General features: G+C 41.5%; 1 protein-coding gene across 1 annotated transcript; it reads right to left on the minus strand.

Moving 5' to 3' along the window:
- Positions 1 to 677: 677 nt before the first annotated feature.
- On the minus strand, positions 678 to 13,627 carry phyhiplb (phytanoyl-CoA 2-hydroxylase interacting protein-like b). Its single transcript, XM_084020663.1, has 5 exons — positions 13,472 to 13,627; positions 5,818 to 6,011; positions 4,917 to 5,091; positions 3,773 to 3,890; positions 678 to 1,843 (listed from the first exon to the last, which is right to left on the minus strand). The coding sequence occupies exons 1-5, from the start codon at positions 13,575 to 13,577 to the stop codon at positions 1,300 to 1,302; spliced, it is 1,137 nt and encodes a 378-aa protein (XP_083876789.1). The 5' UTR covers positions 13,578 to 13,627; the 3' UTR covers positions 678 to 1,299.
- Between the last annotated feature and the right edge of the window lie 5,119 nt (positions 13,628 to 18,746).

Below are 18,746 nucleotides of genomic sequence, written 5' to 3' on the forward strand. Positions count from 1 at the left end.
TTTTTTTCAAAATAAAAGTGCTATGTTGACACAAACATTGCCGTAAGCTTAAATGCAATGAATGAGACAATCATGTTGTGTTTGTGCATGTCAGGGTTTTTTTTTTTTTGTCCTACATTGTGCTATGATATGCATTAACAATTTTAAAGTTGATCTAAATTGTGACAATTTACATGTTCACCTTGGAAAATACAGTTACATTGGCATTGTAGTGCAAGTTCTATCTGCTGTCAAATTAGTGTTAATCCCCCCCTTTTGACTGTGTGAAGTTAATTTCCCTCTAAATACAGTTGTTGATAGAGCTGTTGACATTGTGCACTTCTGGTTTTTATATAATGTATCAATAAAAAATAAATATTTTTTCCACATTTATTCTGCTAAACACAGTTTATGGTTCTACTTTCTTTCTTTCCACAGATTATTATAAAATAAGAGCGACCGTTTGCTATGGTAGAGGTACTGACAGCTTCCATACTCATGCTGCACAGAGCTGCCTCATGCTTTTTTTTTTTTTTTTTTAAAGGTTTACAAGTAGTTCACACTCGGTCACTAAAGACTTGGTGAATACATATTTTAGAGGTTGTTGCATTAGCACTGTTCAGATTCCACGTCTGGTTTTTAATACCTTTGGTATAAAGAAAGACGACTATCGGTGCTGCAGCCCTAGAAAATTGTAGTACCAATCTGTGCCACTAGTAGGAGGTAAAAGAAGTCTGAAATCATCTACTGTGGAAATGAGAAGAAAACATGTCTGAAACAATGAAAAATTCAACGTTATAGGAACCAACAAAATGCTTGTCCACGTAGACAGTGGACATTCAATCCTCAGGATATCAGTGATAAAGCAGAGGTCATGAACAAAATATGGGGCAAGTGTTTTAAGTAATCAACAGGAAATTGAATAGAAGCAGCCTACGTTTGTTAGTACAGTTAAAGGGTTAAGCCAGTTCGCCAGTGTTGACTTGCAGGATGGATGGGTCTGTGTTGTTGGTGGTCCCTTATGAGGGATATCTTTATGTATGTTTTCAAGATTGATGGTAACCCTTTTCAGATGAGGAGACAAGGGTGCAGGTGTCAGTGTGTGTACCTATCCCCCCCCCCCTTACTCTTCTTTGGGAATGATGGTCACTTCAGAGGACAGAGCGGTGTCACAGATATGTTGGTGTGCACGTCTGGGAGCCTAATCTGCTGCTTCATGCATGTATCGGTCTGCTTCTTCAGTACAAGTGGACTTCCTGTGTGTGTTTAGTGGTCAGTCACCTCGAGTCCTTCCCTTCGTCTCCTACATTCTGCCTTTTCTTAGCGTCCCACACTGATGTTGCAGGTCTTGCAGCTGGGGTCCTTCTTGGCATTTACCGTTGACATACTCATCAGCTGGTGCCCGCTGATCTCAGCCACCGTGCCTAACGCCAGGTCTACCGGCTCCGTGTAGATCACCTCCAGGATGACATCCTGGGCGTGGTGAAACACCAGACTGCCGTCCCCCCCTTCATCCTGCTTGCAGGTAAGGAAACGGTTGTTGGTGATGTCCAGCGCAGGAAGCCTCTGTTTACAGAACTCGTCTCCGGTGGAGCCCTTTGGTGCCAGGACCAGAATAACATAGTGGTAGGCTGTATACATGCAGTAGAAGTCTCCAAAGTACAGGTTGGTATCGGGGTTGAAGAGCCTTTCAGCCAGAACCTCAAAGCGTTGGCGGCCGTAAGGGGAGTCCTGCGGAGGCTTGCCGGTGTTGAACTCTGTGTTGCAGCTGAAGTAAATGCCCTCCAGCTTGCCACTGATGGGCGAGCCGTGGCTGCCACTATTGTCTTTGACAGACTGCAGCATCCGGTTCTCCTGCGCCTCCCTGGAGTTTGGAAAGAGAAGAAAATGGGCTGTGAACAAACAGCACACAATAAGTAACAAAGCAGCACATTGTTTTGATCTGCAGTCTTTGTGTTCCCCCTCAGCCAAACAAAGTCTTTTTAGGAATGCCAGAAAGCATCACTTTATCAAGTTACATGAAAATATCATCCGCTTTTAAGACATTGTGCCACATGGGGGAAAAGCTGATTAAATGTGCAAGATGCAGCCAGAGCCTGACACGATAAACTGAGTGAAAAAGATATCTAGTTTCACTATTTCTAGAACAGTAAAGTCATCAGCGTAGTCCAGTTTGTCTCACAAAACATTGCTGCACTGAACAATTAAACAATAATTTATCATTATGACAAACTGCTAGAAAACAAAAGCAGATTAGAGAAAACAAATAAACATATGAACACTAAAAGTGATGATTCTGCAGCAGTTGCTTCCCTACAGAGTAAATCTGAGCTCTAAAGCACACATTATGAATTAACTGCTATCACTCCTGCAGGTTGTCATTATATCCATAATTGATGCTTTGTGTGGGCATTATAGAATTAGTCAGCTCCCACCCAGGTCACTGGAGAAGAGGCCTCATTAAGTGGTGATGTCAGTACTGGTTTTACCCACATGATGGTGCAGTTTAACAGAAGCCCTTTTCAGTAAATTGTAGAAGATTCCACTCAGCAAAAGGGAGGAGTCTATACAGCATGATGTCATTTTGTTAAGCTCCATGAAAGAGTGCTCTCAAGCTGTGGATTTAGTACAGAAACGATGTGCTCCGTCAGGCATAGAGCACGGAGAGACGCTACGAGGAGAAAAGACAAGACTGCTACAGAAGCAGGACTTCACAAGAAGTAAAGCACTCACATCAACTGTACAATGCTTCAGTAAACAAATATGATAAAAGCGTACTCCGGAGATATTCCTTCTCCCTCCATCCGTCACGTTGGTCGACATCAAAGCAAATAGTTATTCCTACAACATTTTTTTTTTCTTTCCCTGGGGTATATGTACAAATCCTGAAGTTACATTTAAGACCTTTTTGAACCCTTTCCATACATCATAAGACGTCAGCCTTGCCACCAGCGAAACTCTTACATCGCTTACATTATAATGACAACAAAAAAGCACTTTACTTGAACTTAACTTACACTACATTGATTATCAACATAAATAATAAATAAATGCAACATAAATCAGGAAGTGACTATGTATTGTGCTATAATAGGGATAGACTATGGTATGTCATAAAAATGCCATAAAAAGTCAAAGTAAAGTGTGCTTTCATAGTAATAGAGTAAAGTATGTCATACAAATATGATTTCAAAGTCATAGTATTGTATGTCATAAAATATCATAAAAAGTCATAGTATTGTATGTCATAAAATATCATAAAAAGTCATAGTATAGCATGACAATATGTCATAAGAAGACAGTATATTGTGCTATAATAGCAATATGTATTTCATTAAAAATATCACAAAATAATTAATACTATAGTGTGGCATAAAAAAAATGCATCACATATTACCATATGAAAAATCTCACTAAAGAATTCAAGATTATGCCACAAACCGTCATAGTATGTTTGCCATGAAAATGTCATAAAAATACCATGGTATAGTATGTCATCAAAATATAATTAAAAAATATAATGTTATAGTGTACATATGAATGCCATAATATGTCATAAAAGTGGAATAGTATACATGTTGTAAAAAGTCATGCTATGTATTTATTGTCAATATTTATTGTAAACATCACATTCTTATCACAACATTATAATAGAAAAAGGTCATTCAGGGCACTGACACAAGACACTTTTCTATATACTAGTTAATGAGAAACTGTTTGTTTTAATAGGAAAATACCACATTAAAGTATTTTATATACCACATCTCAGTAATAACGAGGGTGGGCTGCCTACCTGGCGTTGTCAAAGTACTCTTTGTTCTGGTTCCTGTAGAAGACGGACAAACGCAGCATCCGGCCGGCGATGGCCTCTGCCTTTTCCATCAACTGGTTTAGATGCACTGTGGAATAATCTGGAAAACAGAAGTGCAGATTAATATGTTGTCATTGTAGTGTATTGGAAGCCAGTGTACACATATCATGAGTAGAAATTAAATGAGTTAATTATAGAGAACAAAGTGACTGTGTGCTCTAGCTAGGACGGAACATGAACTGTGTACTCTGTGACGCTGAGATCTTTCCTCTTCATATTCATTGAAATGACTTATCATTTAAGTCCAGGAGTACAGACTCCTTTCAAACAGGTCTGCCAAACGGATGTGGATTTACACCAAAGCATAGAACAAAAAGGACTCTTTTCCTCCATTCTAATTTTCCTATAAGCACTTCGACACCTCGACTAGGATGATTTGGGGGAAATCGCCTTCTCTTTCATGCAACAATAAAGAACCTTGAACAAAAGTGAAAGGAGACTATTATTATTGTCAAGTAGATCTCTCAGAAGTCTCTGCATCCACACAGCAATCCCTTTCTCTTATTTTTAAGTCCTTGAGGCTGTTTTTTAAGACAAGGCTTGTACTGCTGACAGGGAGATAGAATTTAATAAATGGTGGTTAAACAATTCCAATGGGAATCTGAGGATTTTATGAAGGATCGGTCTTGGCAGCTGCTCAACATGTAGAGGATGAACAACATCATTAAGCATCCTCCTTCATCAATGTACCTTCGTCTCTCACGCACACACACACGCACGCACGCACGCATGCACACACACACGCATGCACACACACACACGCGCACACACACACCGCTGCCCCTACCTCCTCCCCCTACTCCCCTCCCCCACTCTAAGCTACTAGCCAGCAATTTTGAACTTGGTGACCTCTGCCTCAGCAGACATACAGCACAGCTCCCCACCTTCCTTTAATCCTTCTTTTACCTCCCCCTCCCCCCCCTCCATCCATCCTTCCCTCCACTCCCTCATATTGTGCACCATCCTATGTTTCCCTGTGGTGCAGTTCAAATACAAGCAAAAACAAAAAGCAGCACTGGTGTCACACCTAAAATGCATTATGGTAGTGTTAGAGCATATTACTCACCGGCAGTGCAGAACTCAATGATCTCGCTCCACTCGGAGATGGTGTAATCCCCGTCAGTCTGTTTGGACGCGGTCTGGACAGCCACAGTGTACTCTGTGCGTGGGCTCAGGAACCAGTGACCCCGAACTGTCATGGGCAGGGGCACTGCCTTGGCTACCAACTTGGTAGGAACATCCTGGAGGGTGGGATGGAAAAAAAGAGGTGAAATGACAGGAATGCATAAGTCAAAAAGAGACACCCCCGTTTTGAGTATATTTCAGCCACAAGCAGGGAAAGTGGCAGAGCACAGTTTATACCTGTAGCTGCCTTTTTGTTCATGTATATACATACATTATTCTGTAAACTATTTGCCCCTCCATGACTCAGTGGGTCTTTGCAGCTCATTGATTGGACCAGGAGCCCCTGCCTAGCAACAGAGTCAGCCCATCCAGCCACCAACACTGTTGCTGTACACCAAAATCAAAATACTAGTACTGGATTGCCTCTTGAAGAGAAGAAGCACTCAGAAGTGACTGCAGGAGGAAACGGAAGAAGGCTGATGAAATGAGTCTATAAGATTGGCTGTCTGTCTGCTGAAAGAGCTGCAGGTGAAATTACTTTGAGCTGTCTGAGTGACATTAGCTTATGAGAGCTTAGAGCAACGGCTCACTGTGGAGTCTTCGGACAAAACCACTTAGATGAGTCTTTTTGCCTCAAGCAGGAAATTCAAAGTCATCTTGAGGTCAAATATGGTGCATCTGTGTTACAAACACGAAACCACCTATTCTTCACATATTTCTTCTGTATTTATGAAATGCAGCAAATTATATTTAGTGGGACAAAAACAAGAGGCCTTCTGTTGAGTCATCTCTCCACGCTGTTACCTTTAAAAGGGGTTTATCTGCGTCTACTCAAGCGTTACCTTGTGTTTGAACTTGTTTGAGTTTTTATTCTCCTTCTTGTTCAGGTCGATGAAGTAGTGTGTGATGCGCTCCTTGCTGCGTGGCTCCATGTCCCAGCAGATCTTGAAGGAGTCGCAGGTGATATTGCTGATCTTGATGTTCTGAGGAACAGGGAGCTCCTCTATCTCGATGCTGCTGTCCTGGGATTTAGTTCCTGTTAAGTTAAAAAACAAAAAAATGCGCATATCAAAATAAAATTACATGGTTCATATCTTGCTGTTCACATGTTCTGGTCTGGAGAGATTGATTCAATTTGATATTATAAGTAATAATAACTCAAGCATTGTGAGACTTATTCATGACTGTGAATCACATTATTCTTATCAGAGAGACTTTAGGCCATATTAAATCAATACTACACACCCTATACATATTTCAGAGCTTCATTCAGCCCTCAAAAATCTATCTTCCTGATTGCCAGCTTTGCTGACAAGCATATATGTTGCCATGGAAACACATCTGCCTGCTATGGAACACACACACACACACACACACACACACACACACACACACACACACACACGCACACACGCACACGCACACAAACACACTTTTCCAGAACATACGTGGTATTAAATATTTTAAACACTGGCGGAATGTTCTTAGAAGAGAAGAATCCATTTACAATCAGCAGTAAGATATATATATATATATATATATATATATATATATATATATATATATATATATTAAAAACTCAGCTTCCACACTGCAGGAAATACACCAGCCTGTAGCAAGACTATTAAAAATGCTGCGGAATATCATAGACCATCAGCCATTCATTTAAATTGGATAAATTCTAACCTAGTTGGATGAAAAATAATCCCGTTGCAACATAATTTTCCATGAATTAAGTTGATAACTCTTACATTCATCTGGGCCTGCCGCCATGGACTACTACTGTTGATACTACAGCTACTGTTAATACCACTATTACTGTTAATACTGATAATACGAATACTACTACTACCAAAACCAATTACAGTTGGAACCCGAGGGCCTGGTCTGCTCGAGATTTCTGCAGAACGCCTATTAAGGCAGCATTTTTTAGCCCCCGTCGCTGTAACGCTCCTGGGTGATGTTGGGACTTTAAAAATGTATTGACTCTGAAAATCCTGTGCGTATTCTAGTCCTGCTCAATGTTTGAAGTGTCCTGAGATGACTTCTGTTGTGATACGACACTATAAATAAAATTTAACTGAATTGAGCTGCAGAGATCTCATGCTTTAGTCAGATCCCTCTACAGTAGTAACACGACATGTAGCAAAAGCATTAACCCAAAGTGCACACTAAGGCCAGTGAAAATGTCAAAACAGGGTTGAATGAGAGCTTTGTAGAATTAGGATGAATACAGACTTTGCGACACACTCGGGGACGCCCACTTGGCATGGCAACAATGGGTTTTCAGTGTGCACTCTTGGGTCCGACCACGAGAATGAGTAAAACACAAGAATCTGAGAGTAATCCACAACACGACTGGACTCCAAAGAAAGGAAACAAAAGCAGAAGCAGCGGAGCATGGAACATCCATCTCTACTCATCAGCTGAGAGAGGGCGGCATAAAAGAGTTATCCTATAATTGGACTGTGTGGACTCGCCTGTCTGGCCTACACACATCACTGACCATTTGTAGGTGTAGGTGTACGATTCATTTTAGAAAACCAGAAGGTAATTCCTACACCAAATGTATATCAAGCTTAGGCAACCTGGCAGTTTTATCCCAGCTTGGCTCTTTCTTACAAATCATGACTTGACTGTCTAAAAATAACATCTAAAAGAGATAAATGTATGTTCTGGACCACCAGATCAGACCAGACCCCCCGCTTACTTTTAATCCCTATTTCCTAGTCCCTAGTTGATTAGACTAGATTTTAGTGGCACTGTGGGTAGGGGATACCAGAGTGTATGAAAATGTAAACAGGCTAGCTGTTACATCCTCAGCTGCACTATGCTTGTTTCCCACACCGAATGTGGGCACTTCTACACCAACGTGTTTAGTGAAAACTGGTCCTCAATTAAAGACCATCTCACATAAAACCCACTGAGCAGATACGTTTGGCTCAGACAGAGAGCAGACACAATGGAGGAGTCCACTGTTGGCTCCAGCAAGTCAGCACAGACCAGGGGGAGATGAAATACTCAAATATATATTTATATATTTATATATGTATATATATATTTATTTATATTTATATACAAATATATAAATAAACACAGTATAAAAATATACTCAAGGGATGTGAAATATTGCTATGGCATTTTTTAACAAGTTTTCAAAATGCTTAAGTGAAATGATGATACAAATAATGAGTAACTGACCATACCAGTGTATGTCAAATGTTAACATTAATATATGAAATATTTTACAGTATTATAACCAGTACTTGATGAATCTTTAAAAAGGTTACTGATTCTATTTTAAATTCTCACTACTTCAGGACACGATGCGGTATCTACACATGCATCCCAAACAAACATCAAAGTAAAACCTATATCTCAGTTACAATAGAGACTTCCTTGTCCCTAAAATGTTAATGTCAACGCTGATTTTTCACTTAAATCATCTGAAAGGCGCCCGCATGCAGGCCTTTACCCTCCCAGTTCATTGTAACTGCACAGTGCTGATTTAGCTCCTGTTTACTCTAATGCTCCCCTAATTAAAAATGGAGGCATTGCACTGACACAGGGGAGCTTTCAAATGCAGTCATTTCTTACATAATCCTCTTAAGGCTACGCAGTCAAGCTAAAAGTGATGTCATCAGGGAAAACCAGTTCTGAAAGCTTGAAGGTTTACTGAGGGGTAAAGCAAAAAAAGGAAGTGCTCATGACACATGAACAGAAATCACTGGGGTTTTTTGTTTGTTTAAAGGCAACTCATATGAAATATACAAAATATAAAATATTAATTTCATCAACGAACTTAATATATTGATTAAGGGATTAACTTGAGCCAACAAAATTAATAAATATAAATACTTTACTACTACTTGGCTCTAAATATGAATGTCAACACACTTATGAATACAATGTGTACCAGGCCTGCATGTAAATACACCGGGAAGGGCTCAGCTATGAATCCTCTGGGACTCAGAGCGAAAGCGAAGCAGGATGAAGGTCAGGCAGTAAGGGAGTCAAACCTGACTCAAATATATATGCCAATATTGTAAATCAGCTCTCACTACACGCACCCGCCTTGCTACTGTAGCTAATATTAATTTTGTTGAGTCATAATTTAACCATGTAGGTCAATCTACTACAAGGAACTTGTCTTACTATTTATTGCACTGCATTACAATGCTGTGCAGGAGGCGGGTGGTTGCCTCATCATGACCAAGCAAAATAAGCGCCCTTATTTAGAAGCTTAGAAGCAGATTACACATGCTGTGCACAAATGTACAGGTGGGTCAAGATGACATAGGAGCCTGTACATGCATGAGCAGAGCACCGCAATCCTACAGCAAAATGATGAATTTCAAAAGCCTACAATGATGAATCTGCTAAGCCCTATCAAACGGCCCTTATTGGGTAGTGGCCTCTGCATGTAGTACGATGCACAGTGAGGAATAGCAATAGATGCAGAAGAATCAATACACATCTTGGTAACATGCATACACAGGGCCATCCTAATGTCTCTCTGTGGTTGGATTTGTTCCAGGCACACCTGGCTCGATACTGTGAATTACTTGTTAGCACTCTTTACTGGTGAGAGGACAGTGATTTGATTTCCATTCAGGCCACCTGCAAAATGTAAATGTACTCTCTCTCTCTCTCTCTGTGGTGGTTGGCGATCAAAAGTGTCCACTGTCTGAGACTATGGTGGGACATTTTTGGACAGGGTCAACGTTGTAAAATGATTGTGCAGAGTAACGCTGCTGAATGATGGTAGTACTGAATGTTTTTGACTGTACAATTGGGCACTTCAGACAGACGAGCCTCCTACTTTTTAAGTTGCCGTGTTAAGTCTAAAATTGAACCGTAGAGTGCAACACACTCACTAAGCATCAATGTTCACAGGCCTTTGAAATCACGTCTTTGTTCCTCTCAATGCACAGACTCGACAGTGGCAGAGCACAAACAATGCCGGCTTACACAGTCTGTGGTCCACCTTTTACACATCAATAAGCAACCAAGGTGCTAAGAAAAGACCCAGTAAAAAACACTTTAATAACACAACCTTTGGTGATAAAGTGGACTCTTAAAGTCAGAATCAACCAATCCCCGTCATTTTCCTAAAAAAATAAATAAAAAAAAAGCGAATGAGCTATAATTTCTCATTTGAATATCATTTGAATTCCTACACAACAGGCTGTGGTAAAAATCCTTAAAAACTGCATGAATATTTGAAAGAGCTTTTAAGGGCCAAAGTTGGCAAGTCAGTTGCAAGTAAACATATTATGCAGCCAATAAGTGGCTGCATAATATGTACATGTAACTCTTGCCAGCACAGTCATAGTACATGACTGCTCACACTGAACACTGGCCAAACTAAAATGCCAGCTTACTCTGAAAATGCTGTACACCATAAAGCCAGCATGCTGTTGTATCATGCGGGAATACAAGTTATCATTCTATACAAGACAAGAGTCTACAGCCATTCTAGCAGCTCTACAAGACTGACACAGTGATGTGTCTGCTAGAGGAAAAGTCAGGAGATCACTAAAATCAGTCGACTTCATCCTCTGGGGACCATGGATACCAAAAATCATGGCAATCCACTCAATAGTTAGATATTTCAGTCCAGACAAAAGCAGTAGACTGACAGACAGACCAACATTGCCATCCAGCTGTGGCTAATAAACAATATTTTGATCATGTTTGAAGTCCATTTTCTTCGCAATCATTTCCCACACTGTCTAATCTCGCAAAAGTTCTTCTTATGATGTAGAATAAAGGCTTTTGTTAAAGTGTTGCAACACTGTATTGGAGGAAACAATGCCACTGTCAAGTAATTGGCAGGCTTTAGACTGAGGGAGCTTTTTGTCAACTTGACAAAGTTAGTTGTGAAGTTAAGGTACTTTTAGCAGATGGTTTCCAAGCAACCTGTCTATATTTCTGCCTATCATGGGCACATACACTTCCAGACTGAGGATGTCACAGGTTGAAATGCAGTATTTCAGGCAAAAAGATAACAGTGCAGACACAGTACTTGGTTGCATAAATGGCAACCATTCATCATGACAACTTCATTGTGTTAGCAACCATGGCACAAAGGCCCTGCAACATGTATTTCACAATACACTACACTGTGTGTACGCATTAACTGTGGATATAACATCTAAAAGGTGGTCTTCATCAGACTGGCAGACGTTGGTGGCAAATTTGTAACCAGTAGAACATCATAGTGGAACTTCTGTGTTCCTAGACCTACGCACACCACCAGCAGAGACATCTATCTGTAACTTGCCCACTTCTCGTCACTCTCAGCAAAACATTCCCTACCGTACAGTTATTCTAAAGCATTAAGGCGGCAACACCCCCTCTAACACAGAGGACACACAGGAACAACTTGTCTCCCGCTATTTCTTTTGTGCATTGAAATGCTCCAACAGTCCTCGTGTGTGAGAGAGCTCTTTTCTTCAGACAGTAGGCCTACTGAAGCAGCATGCATTTCCATTTGCTAGGTCAGCATAGGCACATAAGCCTCTCATGCTGACAATTAAATATTAATGGATTTAGTAGATAAATATAGAAGCTGCGTGGAACTGAAATGAATACTGTCCTTGGGGAAACGTATGTATTGAGGAGATAATAAACATTCTATTTCCAGTCATAGGAGATCAATTGTAAACTATAAAAGTACTTCTGGAGGTCATTTTAAGAGAAACTGCTACATAACGATGTCGGGGTTGGTCTAAACAACAAATATAATCCAAACACTACAAAGCACTCTCAACTCTCAGAGTGCTGCAGTGCATTGTATATTGCACATATTAATGTGTCCACTGTGTGTCCATCAGAATCAAAAGTGATCAGACTGAAAAGCGGAGATCGTCCGCATAGCAAGGCTTGCATTCTACATATGAAGCTCAAAGATGATGTCATGAGTGAATCCTTGCATATCTAATAGGCAATATAGGCAGATTATAATGGCACTGTATTGCGTAGTGACAACACTTAAAATGCACAAATGATAATCAGTGTTTTAAGAGCACAATCTACAGTATGTGAATAATCTGAACTGACAATTCTAGAAACTACTCTGATATACGACAACCACCGACTGTCATGCATGATCTGCGAAGGTGGACATTGTAACTGTGTTGCTCCATAAACAGAGTGCATGTGGGTGTCTCAAGGACACGGACACTATTTACACTGGGTAATCTACTTGATAGGTAGGAAGCACAAAGCTGGCACGGGATCCATCAGAGAAGTCCAGCCCCAGCCCACATATACCATTATTAAAATTATAGCTCTAGAACGAGGCCAACAAAGCACTAAGAGGATATAAACTGCGTCCTGCTGTATTACATTTTGAGGAGCAGCTGTAGCAGATGAGAAACTGAGGCGCTGTGGTACAATGACTGCACTGTGGTCAGATGCTGGGGGTCCTTCGCAGGTTCAATGAAGACACACCATTGATTCCACCAGTGCACTACCCCGGCCAATCCAATTATAGATTTAAAAATCTGATAAGAAAAAAAGACAATTGAGTCCATTCAGCTGTGAAAATGTTGAATATCATTTCATCTGTATAGGTGACTTAATCTACAATCTTAATTTAAAAGGGCATCTCTGTGACCATGCATCAGATGTGTAATCAGTGGTGTGTAATTGCACTGATGGGTGTGTAGGGCTGTTCCGCCTGCACACACGTGGGTGCAGCCATGTTTGAGCCTCTCATTCGCTCCTGATGATGACTTGCTTTTTTCCCCTGCCCACCATTAAATTCACTGAAAGGTTCATCCTGCTCATGAAAAAAACATTTTTTTTAATAAAACTGGCAAATAGGTTTATTGTAATATATGAGACAATTTATACTGACTCTTTGTGTGATGGCATTTATCTAGAGAACTTCTGAATTCTGAGAAGTCAACTAACCTTTCCAGCACAGATGCAGATAAATGACTTGAAATATAAATGTAAACGCAGGTGTGGGGTTTTTAGTAAGTTATGAATGGGGAAAAATATTTTTATGGTTAGATTTTTGTAATCATAAATATGTACAGGGTAGCTTGCACAAGCTAATTGCCTCATTATGGTAACTCCCCAAAATACAGACAAGCAGCAGCGGTTCTAGGCGGTTTGCTGCCAGTCTCTGTCCATGTCTGTGGTGCTGAAATAAAGACACTCATCACTCAGCACGGTTTACTCGCCTGTGCATGTTCAGTTTGCAGAGTCCCCTCTGTTATGAATGAACAAAACCTGTAAAGAGCTATTCTACACAAACACATGCGCACACAAGCGCTCCATCCCTCCATCCATGGAACCAGCGGAGCGACCGGCCCCCAGCTTCTCCTTTCAAACCCACAATAAGGGTACAGCATGCAGGTAAAACCAATCACAAAACACGGCTGTCCGCGTTGCAGCGGATCTGAATTTAAACAACGGGGTCTATGCACCGATTTGATGCGCAAACACCCCAGTGAAAAGCACATGAACCCTCTTCCTTACCATCTCGCTCGCATAATTGTAAGGCGTCCAAGCTCAGGTCCTTGATCATCCCTTCGCAGGGACTTAATGGGCTGGTGATGTTGTGCGCCAAAGCTGGTACCTCCATCTCTGCAGAACAGCTTGGATGATTCTACTGTCGCTGGTTGGATATCGTCAACGGCAGGCTTCTGTCCACGGCCGTCAAGGAAGGAGCAAAGAAAGAGGAATAGAAACCGGTTTCCAGTGGCTCGTTCCGTCGCTCGCAGCTCTCCTCTCGTCTACTCCTGGGTGGTGCGGCTAGTGGCGCGTCAGCGGAATCGTCACGGGCGCGAACACAAGCCGCCAGCTCGGACTTGCAACGTGATGCATCTCGGTCCCTGCGTTTTGAACGCGTGAAGCTCAAAAGATATCTTGCGGTTCCTGCGTTTTGAACGCGTGGAGCTCAAAAGATATCTGCGTTTTATCTTATCGCGCACGCCCCGCGTGCATGCAAGCGCGCCTGTGCCTTCGGAGCCACAAGTGTGCGCGTGCGTGTGCCCTGTGTGTCACTCCGCCGCCGGACAGCTGAACATGAATAGTTCAGCGGATTAGTGCAAATGTAATGACTTCTTATAAAACCAGATTAGATGGCTCCGGTTTAGGTCTCCGTATAACCAGTCTAAACATTCCCGTTTGTACCCTATTTCACGGTCAACGTCACCCCATCGTGGGTCTCTGGCATGCCCTTATTTGGTGAGGTGTAGCCTCTCTCGAAGGAGCGCAGGTGCAAATGAACCAGACGAAAATGAGCTGGGGGACTGACATATTGTGCGGCATAACGAATACATCTGCTTTTCCATTTTATAGACGCCCCCCTCCCCCCTATTGTAATGACGCATAATAAAATGCCCGTCAGTTCACGGTCAGAAAACCATAGCTCATGCTTGGCCGTGGGTGTGTTCATAATTATCTCCCCTACTACACCCTGTTTATCAGTGGCTCCCAGGAACAGGATTGCCAAAGCATAAAAAGGTCAAGTGCACAGGCAAATGGTGCTTAAACCGGGCTAAACACAAACTGAAGGCTGCAGGCATCTTTTGATAACAACGATCCATACCCAAATAATTTCTGATGACCCTTGGAGTCACGTTCAAGCTCAGATTTCCTACAGCATCAGTGTTTCTACTCCATTGACGGCAGCATCACAGTGAGGCGATGTCACTTTCTATTTGCTTTTCGTCTCTCTCGTGTAAGGTGCCCTGAGGAGACAGGAGTGTTTATGTATTCAGCGGACAACCAATTCTGCAGCTGCGCCTATGGGACCCCTGAGTCATGCTGTTCAAAACTGCCGCACTGTAGGAAACACTGTGAATTAAAGGAAGGAAGACGCATATCTGTGTGAGGCACACTGACACAGCATAATGATCGCCCTCACCTCTAACGTTTGGTACAGGAAAGGATGGAGAGTGAGCATTACCCAACAGCAAAGAGCAACGTGACCATTTTCATGTTCTAATTTCTCATTTTTAGATAGCCTATACAGTAATTATTTTTTAAGCATTCTCATGCACATTGGAGGATTAAAAAAATGGGGTTATATAGCTGGCAAGCAAATTAAAATCCTGGTAAGCTCATAATCACTATGGCATTCACATTCAAAACATGTTAGAGGCACCATTGAAGTGCCTGAATTTATTCCACACTCGGATATCATGAGGGCGACGCTGCATCTGGCTCAAATTTCCTGCTTGGAAAATGCAACTCATTAAACGTGAAGGTCAGCATGCAGATCACTCCCTGCAAACAGAGTCATCTGTGTCTGAGGAGAAGCTGCTGCCAGATTCAGTGTCAACAGATGAAATCATCTAGAGTATATAGCATTATGCTTTTCTATATTTACCATATGCACGTCTTACCAACTGCTATGATGGCTTGATTAGCCTACTAAAGAGATTTGCACTGATATCCAGATTGACACAACATCTGTTAAATGACTGTCTCCAATATAATTGCAGAAACTAGTGAGAAAGCTCATCAAAAGTGGATGAAAATCTTAAACCAAAACAACTAGAGCTCATCTAACGGTACACCAAATTTAATAAAAAGCTCATTGTTATGTACAGCATCATCCATTTCTCTTTGTTGCTCCGTCTCCCTTCCACTCCTTATTTCCCTGCTCTGCCTGCCGCGTTTATCTGCTGGAGGAGAGGAGGTGGTGGAGAATGAGGCCGACCGATTCTCAACAGTTCCTTCTCGTTCTACCATCCATGCATCCATCCTCTGTGCCATCCCTCTCTCCACCCACCCGTATCCCCTCCAGGAACAGTCATCATGCATTAGCATCACTGTTTCCAGTCGAGCTGCAGGAGGACGAGGGAGAGCGACTCCGTATCCCCTATAAAACACACCCAGCCAAGTTCATCCCATCCCCCCTTTTCCACCTTCACCCACATCATTCTTCACTTTTCCTACGTTACTCTGCTGTTACGCTAGATCTCATGAGGCGAGTATTACTCAGTGTGCATTTGTGTTTGTGTACACTGTATGTGACAGTGTGCCCTGTATTGGCAGTCCACTCTGGTTTGCTCACTCTGCTGTACTCAGAGCTCAGATGCCATGTGAACACACACTGACAGATGGGGAAATAGCAGGGAGAGAGGTGTAGTGAGAGAAATCAGGCCAAATAGGTTTGAAAAGTAGAAGGATGAAGAAAAATCCAAATATCCATTCTCATTAGATTCACTCCGCACTTTCTACATCTTCCTCTCACACACTCACCCTGAGGCCACAACACATCCCTTCTCGTCCAAGAGACCAGCGATGAGCCAGTATATACATTCAAAGACTACAATACCGATTCTCCAGTGTTCAGTGTGTGTGGGTGAGTCCCAGAGTACCACAAATGCATTTGTCGAAGGGAAGCAAATGAAGCGTGTCATTGATTTGCAGTGTGAGCTCTGGCCTTAGTTTATAGCTGCGGTTTGATTGATAAGAGCCATGTGTGTCTACGGGTCTCCAAATTAAATCCCAGTTTATCTGAGCTTTCCAAGCATTAAACACCCTCACCATACATGTTGTTGCAGTACAATTGAATGAATAATGAAATGTATTGTTTGCCACAACACCAAGCCCACACGTTTAATCATGAGAGACTAATTAAAAGTCCTTATTAATAAAATCTATTTAATTGATAGGAGGTTGCACAATATAGGTAAAGCTTACAAGTAATACTTTGACATTTTGGAAAATATGCTTGCTTTGTATGTTTGCATGTTTAAATATAGCTATGGGCAAACAGTTAGCCTGACAATATCTTATAACATTCCATCGACCAGCACCTCTAAAGCTCACTAATGCTATATCTTATTTATTTACTAGGTGCAAAATCTAATCTGGTTGCCTGGCCAAGAAATAGTGGACTCATAACCCCCCGTAAGACCCCCGTAAGATATAACAAATTAGATATATATGTTAATGCATGATGATTCTGATAGGTGGGTTTTGTTAACTTTGGACAGAAAAAGGCTAGCTTTGTTTCTGGAATTTTATGCTAAGCTAAACTAACTGGCTTCTGGCCCTCACTTCATATTTAGCATACAGACATTAAATGGTATCATCTTCACATCCATCTCTTGGCAAAAAAGCAAATAAGCGCATTCCAAAAATGTTGAACTATTTCTTTAAGAGATGTCACATATGAGAAGTACTTACCAATTATACCTCACAGTGAAATTGTTGTTTTGTCATGTTCCTTCGATGAACTCTAGGCAGTTCTTGAAGGACAAGACCTGGAGGGGAATACCTCCGGGTCTCATGTTGGACTCACTGCTGTGACACACTGGTTCTCATGAAAACTGGAGTCAGACACTGAAATGACAGCAGCCCAAGGAGGTCAAGTTTCACATTCTGATGGCAACAAAACGATTGGTTAACAGAGGTAAAGGTACAATCTAATTGGTACAGGATGTCTAATAGGGTGGGTGTTAGGTAGAGAAAAATGGTGGAACAACGACGGCTTTGGACAGATGCAGAATCAAAACATTTCCCAGTTGGCATGTGGTATGCTCTTGTGGTGCTGGGAGAGATTTGTGCAACCATTTGGTTTCGTAACTTTTACTTAATATCATTTTAGTGCACTGGGAACCAAATATGTTCCAACTGCACTTGCTTGCCAAGCAAACAGCATGCCTGGCACCCAGAAAAAAATATGATCATTATTAAACGGTGCATGACAGTTGCAAAACAGATCATCTAGTGCAAAATATATAACTTCGATGAACTTCTACTTTGGCACATGCATTCATGTTTTACTGGGGAGAAAAAAAACAGTGGCGAAAAGATTATTAAGATTTATTTAACTAAAACTACAGCAAATTCACTGAAATTCAAGAGCAAATTCACCGACTGAAACACTGTATTTCCAATTCTCTTATCAATGCAATATAACCTTTAAATGCAGTAAACACACACAAACATTTGCGTTGTCTTTGACATTTGTTCGACATTTGTTATCCGTTTGTTAGCTTGACTGATATAGCAATTAGTGAGCGATAGCGTAATGTTAAATGCCAGCATGGTGGGCGTGGCTTCATATTGTAAAACAGGTAGGTTGTCAGGTTTGTGTACTGTTAACGTTGTCTTAGATAACAACATGTCAACAGTATTGTTTTCTTAACGGTTAACATTACTGTATTTATCCAGATATTCGTTAGCAACATGCTACACTTACCCGAAGAATGAAGGCCGTCCTCATCACGTTTCCTCGGCAACTCACTCCACTTCACCAGCCGCCGCTAGCTTCCACATCACTTGTTTCAGTTGTGTTTGAGTCTGCCGTAGTATATGTTCTCCCAAGTTATTCCCAGTGAATCTGCAAGGTTCAGCCTGTGGTTTCAAACATGGCCTCCAGGACGCCATTCTCCTTGAAGTGCAAGGCTCATACAAAAAAGTACTGATATGATTTTTAAGTGCTCGTGATTTGGGAAAGCAGTGGAGGGACAACAACGGCTGTTTATTTTATTTTTTATTTAAAAAGGCAAGATACATGTCCAACTGATTCTTGACTATTTCACCAACGAGCTACGACGACTGATAACCGGAAGCGAGGCTTCCCTACATCCGGTTAACGGCGAACCACTCACCTCACATTTTATACAAATGCTTAATAAATAACATCTGCAACCGATGATGTAAATGAAACAAAATACCATTAACCTTAACCTTGAGCCGCCTGCGGAACGTTAACGCGTGAACACGAACTCTCGCAGACGCGTACAAACTCTCGCAACAGTTTTTATACGAGACAGCTCCTCTCTAC

The sequence above is a fragment of the Eutrigla gurnardus genome (genome assembly GCF_963514095.1).
Source record: "Eutrigla gurnardus genome assembly, chromosome: 11".
Classification (NCBI taxonomy): domain Eukaryota; kingdom Metazoa; phylum Chordata; class Actinopteri; order Perciformes; family Triglidae; genus Eutrigla; species Eutrigla gurnardus.

Excerpts from the sequence above, each read along its gene's own strand:
- phyhiplb (XM_084020663.1), bottom strand. The coding sequence starts at position 13,577 with ATGGAGGTACCAGCTTTGGCGCACAACATCACCAGCCCATTAAGTCCC. Across the intron at positions 6,012-13,471 it reads ACAATTATGCGAGCGAGATG|GAACTAAATCCCAGGACAGC; the intron begins GTAAGGAAGAGG and ends TTAACTTAACAG. Across the intron at positions 1,844-3,772 it reads GAGTACTTTGACAACGCCAG|GGAGGCGCAGGAGAACCGGA; the intron begins GTAGGCAGCCCA and ends TCCAAACTCCAG.